Source organism: Notolepis coatsorum (genome assembly GCF_963971535.1).
Source record: "Notolepis coatsorum genome assembly, chromosome: 10".
Lineage (NCBI taxonomy): Eukaryota > Metazoa > Chordata > Actinopteri > Aulopiformes > Paralepididae > Notolepis > Notolepis coatsorum.
The window spans coordinates 31,004,057-31,016,498 of NC_140174.1; the positions used below are offsets into that span (position 1 = coordinate 31,004,057).

At 43.7% G+C, this 12,442-nt stretch overlaps 1 protein-coding gene across 3 annotated transcripts in view; it reads left to right on the forward strand.

The window, feature by feature from the left end:
- The window catches only part of arhgap22b (Rho GTPase activating protein 22b), a gene marked incomplete at its 5' end in the record, with an annotated part of 74,858 nt that extends 68,558 nt beyond the window's left edge, over positions 1-6,300 (forward strand). For all 3 annotated transcript variants that reach the window (XM_084322451.1, XM_084322452.1, XM_084322453.1), the window contains 3 exons: positions 179-300; positions 830-1,964; positions 5,445-6,300. In XM_084322451.1, coding sequence (XP_084178577.1) covers positions 179-300; positions 830-1,964; positions 5,445-5,667 — 1,480 coding nt within the window. In that variant the 3' untranslated portion in view covers positions 5,668-6,300. The remainder of the gene's footprint in view (positions 1-178; positions 301-829; positions 1,965-5,444) is intronic.
- Between the last annotated feature and the right edge of the window lie 6,142 nt (positions 6,301-12,442).

A 12,442-nucleotide genomic window follows, 5' to 3' on the forward strand; every position in this document is an offset into this window, starting at 1 on the left:
ACCTGCACGGACTACAACATATGATGTATATCATGCCAGCTAGGGTGACTTGTGTATACTGTTTACTCTTACTCATAGTATAGTACTATACATTCAGATTCAGAATTTCCCCAATGGGATCTTCTTATCTTATCTTATGTTATCGTATCTTAACAAACATTCTTCTTCGTCTTCTCAGGTTCCTGGATGAGGTTCAGTCTCACTCTGCTGCGAACAAGATGAGCGTGCAGAACCTTGCCACAGTATTCGGACCAAACATCCTCCGTCCCAAGATGGAGGACCCGGTGGCCATCATGGAGGGTACGAGCAACACACTGGTTCACCTCCGTCATGATCATAAAGACTGTAGATTAGTGGCAGTCGGCTCAGGAGGTAGAGCGGGCATCTGGTAATCTGGTCAACGTTCCCAGATTCCGGTTCCTCCCGGCAGCGTGTCTAACCCCTAGCTGCTCCCGATGAGCAGGTCGGCACCTTGCATGGTCACCTCCACCGTCGGTGAGTGAATGGGAGAATGCCAGGCATTAGTTGTAAATCGCTTTAGATAAAAAGCACTATATAAATGCAGTCCATTTATGCTGTCCATTTGATATCCTACCTGATGCTCTGTGTTGATATCCTACCTGACGGTGCTCTGTGTTGATATCCTACCTGATGCTCTGTGTTGATATCCTACCTGATGCTCTGTGTTGATATCCTACCTGACGGTGCTCTGTGTTGATATCCTACCTGACGGTGCTCTGTGTTGATATCCTACCTGACGCTCTGTGTTGATATCCTACCTGATGCTCTGTGTTGATATCCTACCTGACGGTGCTCTCTCCTCTTCCAGGCACCTCTCTGGTTCAGCACCTGATGACTATCCTCATCAGGGAGCACAACCGGCTGTACTCAGGGAGGGACCAGGAGGGCCTGACCACGCCCCAGCCGGAGCTCACCGTCCCTGGCCAGCAACTCCAGCATCGCAGCCTGGGGGCCTGGATCTCCGAGGAGGACCTCCAGAGCTGCCCGACCCCCAACGCCGACCACGAGCTCCACAGCAGCGCCTCATCCCTGGACGCCAAACTCTGCGCCGCCGTCACCCCCACCCAGACCCCTAACCTCAACCCCGGCCCGAGACTAGGCTCGTCGGCGGGGAAGGGCGAGACGGTGGTGAGCCCCAGTAAACAAGCCAAGACCATGCCTTCGTGGAAGTACTCCTTCAAAAGCTCCTCGGCGCCGCGCTCTCCGGGGCAGACCAAGCAAGGCAGCGGCGGCTCCACGGCGGACGTCACTAGCGTGTCCTCCGGCGGCGGAGGCGGTGGTGGAGGAGGCGGAGGAGGAGGAGGGGTAGGTGGGGGCGGCAGCAGCAGTGGCAATTGGCTGATGAACGGCTTGTCTTCGCTGCGGGGCCACAGGCGCACCTCGTCGGGCGAGCGGTCGGCCCGCGACCGCGACTCCACCGGCTCCTCCCAGCGGCTCTCCACCTATGACAACGTCACGTCCTCCTCCAGCATGGGGAGCGTGCCCAGCGTGGCCAGCACGCCCTGGTCCACCTCCTCCTGCGAGATATCCGTCCCGGGAGACTCCGGAAGCGTTAGCGAGCCGTCGGGGAACCACAACGCAGGCGGAGGTGGAAATGGAGGCGCAGGTGGAGCAGGTGGTGGTGGCACAGGAGAGAAGGGCGAGTGGCAGGAGGGCTCGAGAGAGACGGAGAGAGGAGGAGGAGGAGAGGGAGGGGGGGGCGATGGAGGCACGGGGACGGACAGAGGCTCTGAGCAGGAGGACAGCTGCGAGGCCATGGAGGTGTGTGGGAGCAGCGCGGCCTGCAGCGAGAACGGGGCGGCGGCAGCGGCGGCGGAGGCGGTGCCGTCCATCGTGATGTCAGAGGACGGGGGCGGGGCTTCCACGGCGCTGGGCGGTCTGGTGGAGGGACTGAAGGAGGAGCTGAAGAAGCAGAAGGGCGCCTACGAAGGCAGGATCAAAAAGTAAGACTGAATCCACATCTGTACATACCTGCTTATAATCCTTTTTACATAGGCTACCTGTAGATACTATATATTATCTATATCTGTACACATCCCATACCTACAGTACTCCTACTCTGTATGATACCATGTGCAATAGTGCTGTATATCATATATATATACTTATTTACAGCATATATATCCATATATGTCTCAATATACAGTACCTGCATTTAATCCTTCTATATACCAATTTATACACCTGCATATAACCCATACAACTCTGCATGTACAATAATTCTGTATACAATATATATATATTTATTCTTACCGTGCATATATATATATCTGTACACTGTAGTCATTGGTCCTCATTCTCGAACGGACATATGTAAAAGTTACCAAGGAATTCTTTCGTAACAAAATGTTCATACTTAAATCACAAATCACAAATAACATTTATTTGTAAGGCCCGACAACACACGTTAATGTCCCCATGGGCTGGATATGTCTTCTTTATACAAGTCAAGAAGAAACATCACAATAAATCAAGAAAAAAACAAAAACATAAATAAAAAATGTAATGTAAAATAAATAAATGAATGCAACACTCCCGGACATACCCCACGCGAAGGTAAGGAAAAACTCACTAAAAACCTAGCAATAGGGAAAAAAAACACCACAGGCAATGTGGAGGGGAGAAACCTTAGAAGGGCCGTTCATGGGGGGATCTCCCTTCTTATATGTCGGTGATAGTAGTGTTGCTATAAAACAGGCAAAACAGTTGGTAAGCATGTACATACGGACCCAGCACTGAAAAATCAAACCTCTACTGCGTCTCTACCACTGCTCCACCACTCCACTCCAAACTGATTTTGTGACTCCTATTGTTCTGGACCGGGCCAGATTTCACACCTCCACTGCCTCCCACAGGCTGGGGAGATTTTCATCTTACATTTTTATTCGTCCCAAACGCCCCAGCTCCATCCGATTCCTTAGCTTTTTTTCACTGTTTACTTAGCATGCATTGCAACACTAATATATGGGCAGTACCCCAAGTCAGACTGCCCCGAACCCACTTATTAAAAATGATCTTGGTGGTCTGAGGGCAGTAGCCCCCGACCCCCTCTCTGGGAGAGCACTTGAGTCAAGTACCCTCCCTTTGTTCTCTTGGGAGTCAGCTCAGTCACCAGTGGTAGAGGGGTGGTACAGGAGCAGTAGAAGGGAACTGAATCTGGAGTGCTGCATCTGTATGTGTAATGAAACCCAAATAAATACATGCAATAGCAACTGGGGTACATAAGAACATTTTGAAAGATTGAAAATAGAGCTGATGACTGATCCATTTGAGGTATGGGCGTGGCATAGAGAGGATCGCATCCTCCCGGCATGGGCGGAGTTTATGGGGGTGCAGGGGGTGCATTGCACCCCCTGGTGGCCGGGGGTGAAATTGCTTTACATTTTTTATTTTTTTTTTTAAATCAAGATTATTTTTATTTTAATAAAATTATAATAATTGTGAGAAACAAATCTGAATTCTATTATGTTTTGTTTTACAATACATTCATTTTATAGTAGTAATCATGTCACATTATAAGGCGAACCTTCTGTAGTGTGGCAGTGAAAGGGTTAACGCGCGGCCAAGCACCACCATTCACAGCAGCAGCAGCAGAATGCCCCGCGGATAGTACATTGTAACGCTTGTACAAAGCCACTTATTCTGAGATGATAATTAATGTATCTGGATAACCAATGCACGGATTTTGTCGAGGCAGGTAGCGTTATTTCGGGAAAATTGATATCTATAGTCTGGTATATTTTTCGTCCACGAAAAATGGAGGCTGTAATAATTATTATTGCTCGAGAGTCTCTATGAATAATAATAATTAGAGCCTCCATTTTTCAAGTCAGTTAAAAATGATCCCCCGTAGTGCTGTGTGTGAGTGTGTGTGTGTGCTGCTGTACTACCTAAATAAAATAAAAAATTAGGGGTTAGGGCATTGTAAAAACGCTAAAATAATAAAATAAAGGTAAAAAAATCGCTGTGCGTGCGCGCTGGTATCGTTCGCCAAGTAGTCGCACCCCCTGCCGTCAAGTTCAAACTCCGCCTATGCCTCCCGGTCATCATCACGAGACATCCACTCACAGGGAGACGGGGACAGGCGTTAGACAGTTTGCGTGTTTGTGATGGGTGGACATAGCAATAGATACATGTAGTAAGCATATATGTGAATAGAAGTACTTAACCCAGCAATGAACTAGAACAGGCATGGTTTAGACGTTGTAGGTCGGACAGAAGATGGTACTGTATGAAGCTGATCCATGACCTCAATGGTGCACATAACCAATGTGAGGGTAGAACAGTCACTGCAATCTTGGCCATCACCCCGAAACATCCACCACCTTGGTATTCGGCATTCTCGAATGGCCTCGTATTGTAAATTAGTTTTATGTAGGATTTACAAACTCAAAAAGGCAGTCGTAAGTCGGACGGACCAGTGTGTGCCCGTGTTTTCAACAGCTTTCTCTGGGACAAGTCATTGGGGATTGCCGATACTACAGACATGCATGGAATTAAATAATTATAGTGATAATAAATACGACAATATTTGAATCATTAACAATTACACTGCAAACTAAATAAATAAGAACTAAACCGATCACCGCAGATATAGCTACTGTATAGTGGAATATACTGTATTAATATGCCATATACTGTCTTCTTCTCTATGATATTATTTATTTTTGGTTTGATTCCCATTGCTAGAACTAAATAAATGCGTGGCTTAGTGAGGCAGCCTCAGTGCACGAGCACACACACACACGTACTTATACGTGCGAAATTAATCGTTCCAGCAAAGTAGGCTTCTATTATTCGAATGACTTTTTATTAGGTATTATAGTAGTAAGTCCTACTGTAGAAGATGACATATTAGCATGACATCTCATTAGTAATGTCAATACTGAACGACTGCACGATTGGCTATTGACAACTACTCTGGTTGAATGGTGTATTGTACTTGTGCTGTATATGACAATACATACATCTAATCTAATTTAGAGATCAGTCGCAAATCGCTTCCGCGCTACCTGTAGAATGGGTCAGCATGGTGCAGATGCAATGCTGAACCTATCAAGCTGTTTTGCACACGCCTCCTTTACCTTATAAGCGTTCAGGAATCCGGAGGAGGATTTTTGTAAATGTGTCAGTATGACATTTTTACCAAGATATTTACAGAGGTACTTACAAACATGTTCGAGAATGAGGACCATTGTCTCCTTCTCTTCCTCAGTGTCTCCTAGCTGGCCACAATGAGAGCCACTATTTGCATCAGAAGATCTACGATATAATTGATAATCATAATGCACCACATACTGTATACCACCATACTATAATCTCCTCACAATGTTCCACACAAACACAGCAACACAGTGGAGTTAATTGTGCGTGTTATCCTAGCCATATGTTGACGTGACCTTGGTGCCCCCCCCCCCCCCCAGGCTGGAGGAGTCCAGCGCAGCCCTCTGTGCCCAGATGGAGCGCCTGGAGCAGGAGATGGAGCAGGAGAGGAAGAAGCAACGCATGCTGGAGATCAAGCTACGCAACTCGGAGCGGGCGCGACAAGACGCGGAGAAGCGGAACCGGCTGCTGGAGCAGGAGATGGAGGACTTCTTCTCCACGCTCGGAGACCTGGCCCTGGGGCCGAGGACTAGCGACATATGACCACCGTCGCCGCGGAAACCCCAAAAAAAACGTGCGGTCGACACGACAGTTATCAGGATTTTTTTTTCAGGGGCTGGGGCTGTCTTTAATGAATCAGGGACGTTCCTAAAAAAAAAAGAAAAAAAAACTGTAACTGAAGTATTTGTGTGAAATCGCCGCCGACTCAAAGGAAGGAACGCCGCGTTCCGAGTGGGACCGACCCGCCTGGTACTTGGGTCAGAACTATCTCCGTTGGTCGCAGGAGTGATTTTGAAGTCACTCCGAGGATGATGTAAATGGAACGGGGACTAGCCGGTGGACCGCACTCCGCACATACGGTCGTTTGTCTAAGACGCCAGGTGCCTGTATGCAAACAGTGGAAGACGATGAGACACTTTGACTTCCTCTACCGCGTTTACACGGACACTCAGTGAATGGATTTGTGAATAATAAAAAAAGAAGAAGAAATGTGTAAGTCTCTGTGAATGAGATGTGATTGTTAAAATGCAAGACAGCTGAGCGATGTTTTTATTAATTTATATCGATGTACAGATGTACCTCTGGTCGTTCTCTCAGGCCCTTCTCTAGTGTGCCTGTCTATCCACCACCAGTATCTCTTTGCTATTCTGTGTCTGTTTTTCGACGACGAAACCTCAAGTCTTTCGGTTCTCACAGATGCTGCCTGACGGTGAATCCTTAAGGTGCTGTAAGTGGTATTTTTTGGTTTGTTAGAATAACTGGTCTACATGTTAAGGTAATAGCTCTACACTCCGACAGCCATCACTGATATAGAGTGTCTGGTCAGTAACATGGGTCTCCCAGTTCCTCCACTCTGCAGTAAACAGAAAATACATTTCCTATCCCGTTCCCATTTTATCCAATCAGGAGTCCACACTGCAAAAATGGTCTGACAAATATAAGAAAACCACAAGAATAAAAACTAGCAAGCAAATATGCGCTTGAAATAGGTCAAATAATCTGCCAGCAAATTTGGCTTGGCATGAAGTAAAAATATCTAGGGTTCTCTCTCCTGATTGGATAAAGTGGGAAGGGATACCAGGGAATGTATTTCGTGTTTACTGCAGAGCGGAGAGACTGGGAGACCCATGTGTTACTGACCAAACACTATATCAGTGATGGCTGTTGAAATGTAGAGCTATTTAATACTTTTATATGTAACAAAGAAATGCCACTTACCACTTTAATGTAAAAAAAAAAAAAAAAGTATATATATATATAGCAGGTACAAATATCAACGTTCAGTCACTAGGTACGATAAGCATTTACAGTTACGCGTATGCTGCTTGTAAATACAGGATGTGGAAGTGTTATGTCAATGACATTAGTGCACGGTTAACGCCAAAGCTCGACTGTCTGCTGTTTGAAGGACCAGAAAGGCCTGACTGGAAACCATGTTGGTTTTGGCACATGAAGCTGACCACTGCCCTCAAAGAAACAATGGAACTTCCTGGTTGTGCCTTCAGGGACATGTTGTTAAATAGGAGAAAATGTACTGTTGCCTGCTTGTCCAGAGGTGTATTCGATTAGATTCGCCCCCTAGTGTACACACACAGTGGTGCGCATTTTAATTTGAAAGGTGCCCTAAGTCGGATTTTCAATCGAAAACGAGAAGGTCAGGGCCATGTAGACTCGACCATTAAACTACACACTTATTCCGTGTAATGATACATGTTTCAGTCTACACGTTCCTCATACCGAATTATCGAAAATCATACTGTTAGGCACAGGACACGTAGCTCAAGATGCCTAACTTGATCCCCCCCTTAGAAGGTGCCAATTATTGTGAAATTGAATTGTGAATTAAATGGACATTTTGAATTGAGAATGTATCCTTTTAGTGAATGTAATGTGTTGTTGATAAATCACCCTTAAAGATGCAGTTTATGACTACTTAAAAAAGAAAGAAAAGAAAAGAACAAAAAAAAAGTTCCCTGGACCATCATCCCTGTCATCCCACAGTGCAACACAGACCCCGACATTTTGTTGTCAATTGAAAGCAGGGTAATGCTGGATGAGTGTTGCACCAGAGATAAACAACAATAATAATAAAAGAAAACGATAATAAAGAGATATACAATACAAGATACATCACCATTAGAGAAACATGAGGGGCAGAGTAGCCCAAGTACACATGTGAACATCGGGGTCCTAACCGTTTCCTTCTGAAACCATTGCATGCTACTAATAATCGCATATTGCGGAGAAGAGGTTTGTCACAGAGTAGCAAGAGGGAAAATGACTACGATAGATTCTAAAGTTCTGTTTTTCAGGTGTAAGTAAAAGGTGCCGTCAGTGGTATATTTTGTTTAAATAGGTGCCCTACATGTTAAAATAATAGCTCTACACTCCGATGGCTATCACTGATATAGAGTGCCTGGTCAGTAACATGGGTCTCTCCCAGTCGCTCCACTCTGCAGTAAACAGAAAAGAATCAGAGAACTCCAAATATGTGCTTGAAACAAGGACAATAATCTACCAGTGCAGTAAGCAAAGAGATAAACAAGAGAACTCCACAGTGCAAAAATGGAAATAAAAACGAGTTGTGCAGTAAGAGTTCTCTCTCCTGATTGGATAAAGTGGAAACTGGATACCAGAAAATGCATTGGGGGCTGGGAGATGTTACTGACCAGACACACTATATCAGTGATGGCTGTCGGAATGTAGAGCTATTTCACACTTTGTAAAAAAAATAAAAATAAAAAAAACACTTACAGCACCTTTAAGCAGCATCCTTGAAACAGGCGCCCAGTCGGATCCCATTCCGACACTCTTTCCCGCGACTAGACAATGGATGTGATTTTCGCCAGTGCATTCCAATGGCGTTTCTGATATAACTTGGTACTCTTTCCTCTTTCCTTGCACTGTGGGAAGGACTGAGCGGACGGAGTAGCAGAACCCCAGGCCGCTGATGCGCTTTATGGATTTATAGAACACTGACATACATTTCCAGGATGAACTCTGTTGCGGTTATATGTATTGTAAGAATTGCATGTGATTAAATTATTGACAAGTGTCCAGCATCTTATTAGCCATCAAAAAAAAATTCAGTTCAAACAGGACTCAAGGGGCAAAGCATTGTGAAGATGTGATTTCAGTTAATGTGACTGTATATTTTTTTATTTTATTTTTTTTTCATTTTTATACAGAACCGTGTTAACAAATGTTGATTTGATTGCCTTTGTTTATATGCCTTTGTTTACATGGTAGCGCTTTTCAGGGGATTTTGCCCTTTGAAGGGTATTTGATTGACTGCAAATGAGTAGTCAATGGACCAATCAAACCCCGCCCAGCTATGATTGGAGGATCAAGAATGGTGGCCAGGATTTGAGATAGGTCAATTCTAGGGACGTGTCTATTGCAGTCAATCAATGACTGCCCAACTAGAGAAATGTGTCACATATCCCAAGTGTTTCCCAAGGAATCTATAAAAGAAGAAAGGGTCGTCATGTCAGAATACCAGCGTTCTATGCTCTCCTTGGTGTCAGACTTTGGTCAGTTCTACTGAAGCCTGTATTAAAATTCTAAATATACTGAGGAAATATACCAATTAACAAATATATGAAACATTAGCTAGTTAACAAAGTAAAAAATTGCTGATGATTCTGACATCCAAGCCAAGGCCATAACCTGACCTGTAAATGACACGAGGAGATGGCTGATCCATTAAATTTAAAGGTCCTGTGCCTTATAAATGGCCTTTTCCAGTGTTTAGCATTGTTTCCTATATTGGGGGTTTATATCAATGGGGTCTGTTTCTCTAATTCTCATTTTGACTCATCAGTCTAGTCTCGAGTTCACGAGATCCTCCCTCACTCAACTAAGCCATTCTGATTTTACTGTTTTGCTGACGTGAGTAAGGCACTGGTTGTAGTCACCGCCCACAATCAACAATTCGCTCAACAGAGCGAGTGTGCGCGGGTGCCGACAGACAGCAGAGAACGAGCGAGCGAGAGAGAGAGATAGAGAGGGACACACACAACCTCCCGACCGTGCGGGAGTCTGTGCGCGCGGGGATGGAGCTTCTCCCCCACAGTCGGGAGCACTCGCATATCGTCAAAATATCTTTGTGCACGCCCATATTCCGATCCGTGCAATAATATTCACAGGGGTATATATTGTCATTTGAAACAAGTTACCAATGCATTGTCCCGTGGGATTATGCCCCCCGTGGTGAAATTAATTAGTATCCCCCTCAATCTTTCAATCTCTCTCTCTGTCTGCCAGTCGCAGACTGTGGGTGACTGTCACTCAAAGCGCTTATGGGCGGAGCCCAGCACAAAACAGCTTGAAATGGAAAAATGTTGGCCGAACTGAACGCTTCCACAGTTGGCACCAAGGTGCGTTCACGTGTTACCCAGTGACATGACCCTTCCTTCTTTTATAGTTTCCTTGGTGTTTCCTCTGTCTACTAAAGGAGCTATGGTGCTTATTTATTAAGGGTTTACACAATTGTAATGAATGGCAATCTATGGAAATAAAGGTAATCAGTTGAGACCCCAGAAAGACTTTCAACTTCAAACAGCGAAGACCCTTAAACACGGGCATAGGCTTGGTTTCAACAGTGGGACACCTTAAGCAGGGGGTCTGGCGGTCATCCCCCAGGAGATTTTGAGCGTCAAATACTTCATTGCAAGGCTAGCCAGAAGCCACTGACTGAAGGCAAGTGAGTTAATAGTTACAGGTAAGAAGGATATTTGTTTTGACCCATTCTTTTTTTTACCTCTTTTGTGGAGGGGGTTGTCTTTCCTATTAGCTATATTTTTTGAGGGGGACAAGTTTACCTCTTCTCAATATTGAGGGCGACCCCTGCATCCCCCCCAAAAATTACACATTTGCAGTGTGTAGAATCACACTGGCGGATTTTAATTTTGAGAGCTGAAACGAATGAAGTGGCATCATGCATTCTAGAATTCCCAGAACTCTTGAGGAAATGTTTGGTTAAAAAAAGTCAAGAAAGGCAATCAACTCGCAAGTTAGCTAACGTTAGCCAGTGCTATAGATAGCTTTTGATGCTGTAACGTTAGCCAGCAGACCGTTACACGTTTAAATGGACAAACATCATACGTGTAATTCAGATTAAAAAAAAATACTTGTCTCTTGGCGCCGACTACCGTTTAGGGCTGGGCGATTCATTGAGTTTTTAATAAAAATTATGATTTTGGCTTCCCACGATCATGAAAACAAGATCATAGATATAAAACGATTATTGTGCTGCATGCCGTGTTGCTCGCATTTAGTCTTTTAATGTAAATGTAGCACACTCTTCCTTCACAGCAACTCTGCCCCCCCCTCAAGCCCAAACAGTAGTTTCAGCTCATGTTGTTGTAGCGTTGCTCCAGTTATTTTTAAACATCTTTGGTAACTTGTAGAAGACGACAGAAAGGCAGCCTTTGGTAGACAAGAAAGGTAAAAAATAAAAATGATGTCGTCATCATATGTTCTCAAATCAATGAGTAATCGTCCGTGTTTAATCATCCTGATTTCAATATCAATCAAAATAACCGTGCTTGTAATTTCTGCCATAATCGAGCAGCCCGACTACCTTTCATATTCTTTTACTGAAATAGGGTCGCAGGGGCGATCTGGGTGGAAGGGGGAGGTACTTCACCTCTCTGTAGATGATGTCAGGAAAAAGAAAAGGTCACAGAAGAGAAAAAAACAGGATTCAAATTGTATTTCTTTTATTTGCAGTACATGTTTTTTTTCCTTTCTTTTTAATTTTTTTTTATCTTTATTTTTCTTTTAGAGTTGGCATCGTCGGATCCCAGTGCATGTATCATAGTAGTGCACTTCTTCATTGGTTGCGGTGTTTGGGAACACGCAGAGCCAGGAATTCTTAAAACTACTTGCATGGCTGGATTCACTAGCAAACATTACAAACCAGCACTGTACATATAATGAGTTTGTTTTAGGCGTTTACTTATCTTTTTTTTTCTTCGTTCATTTGTTTGTTTGTTTATTAACATTATTTGGCCTTAACCTCATAAAACCGAATAAAAAATCTGCAGGCAGTCACGCACGACACACAGAACTCCCCGCGTCTCTGCGTGTCCCGCCTCTGGCTGCGGATTTGGAAAAAGGTATAAGGTATAAGACTGATTACATAACATTATGACTATAAACAAGTCACGGAGAGAAAATCATCTAATTCATAAAAGAAAAAAGGAAAACATGGATTGACAGTACCAAACATCTTCTCTACCTTCAGAGGACAGACATCTAACATGGCTAGGCCCATCAATTACCACTAGCACAATTTGCCGAAGGTATTGCACATGAACTGTTAAAAAAAAAAAAAAAAAAAAAAAAAACATATAACAATTCTCTTACTTCTAGGTGAAGTATACATAATGTACAAAACTAGAAGTCTCCTAAAATTGACAATAGTACACTTTCAAATAAATAAATAATGGAATCTGTTATTCACACGTCTCCGATAGCTAATTCAGCGGGCAACTAAGTATGTCCAAGAACTGGTAGAAATTTAGTGTGAGGTAGTTCATCAAAGCCTACTTAACTTATCATTACCATTTTCTTTTTAGAGATGCAGGAAAAAAAGTTAAAGAAAAGCAATTTATATATAAAAAAGAAATTATAATAAAGAATAAGCAACAGAAACTCTATAGAACTCCAATTATGTCCCTAAAATGTAAATGTTGGGCTAAGAAAATTAAGAGCACTTAAAATAACACGTTTTTTTTTGTTTTTTTACTTATCCGATTGATTCTATTTGTATGTATAGTCTCAGCAACTATGACAAATGGATACATACCGT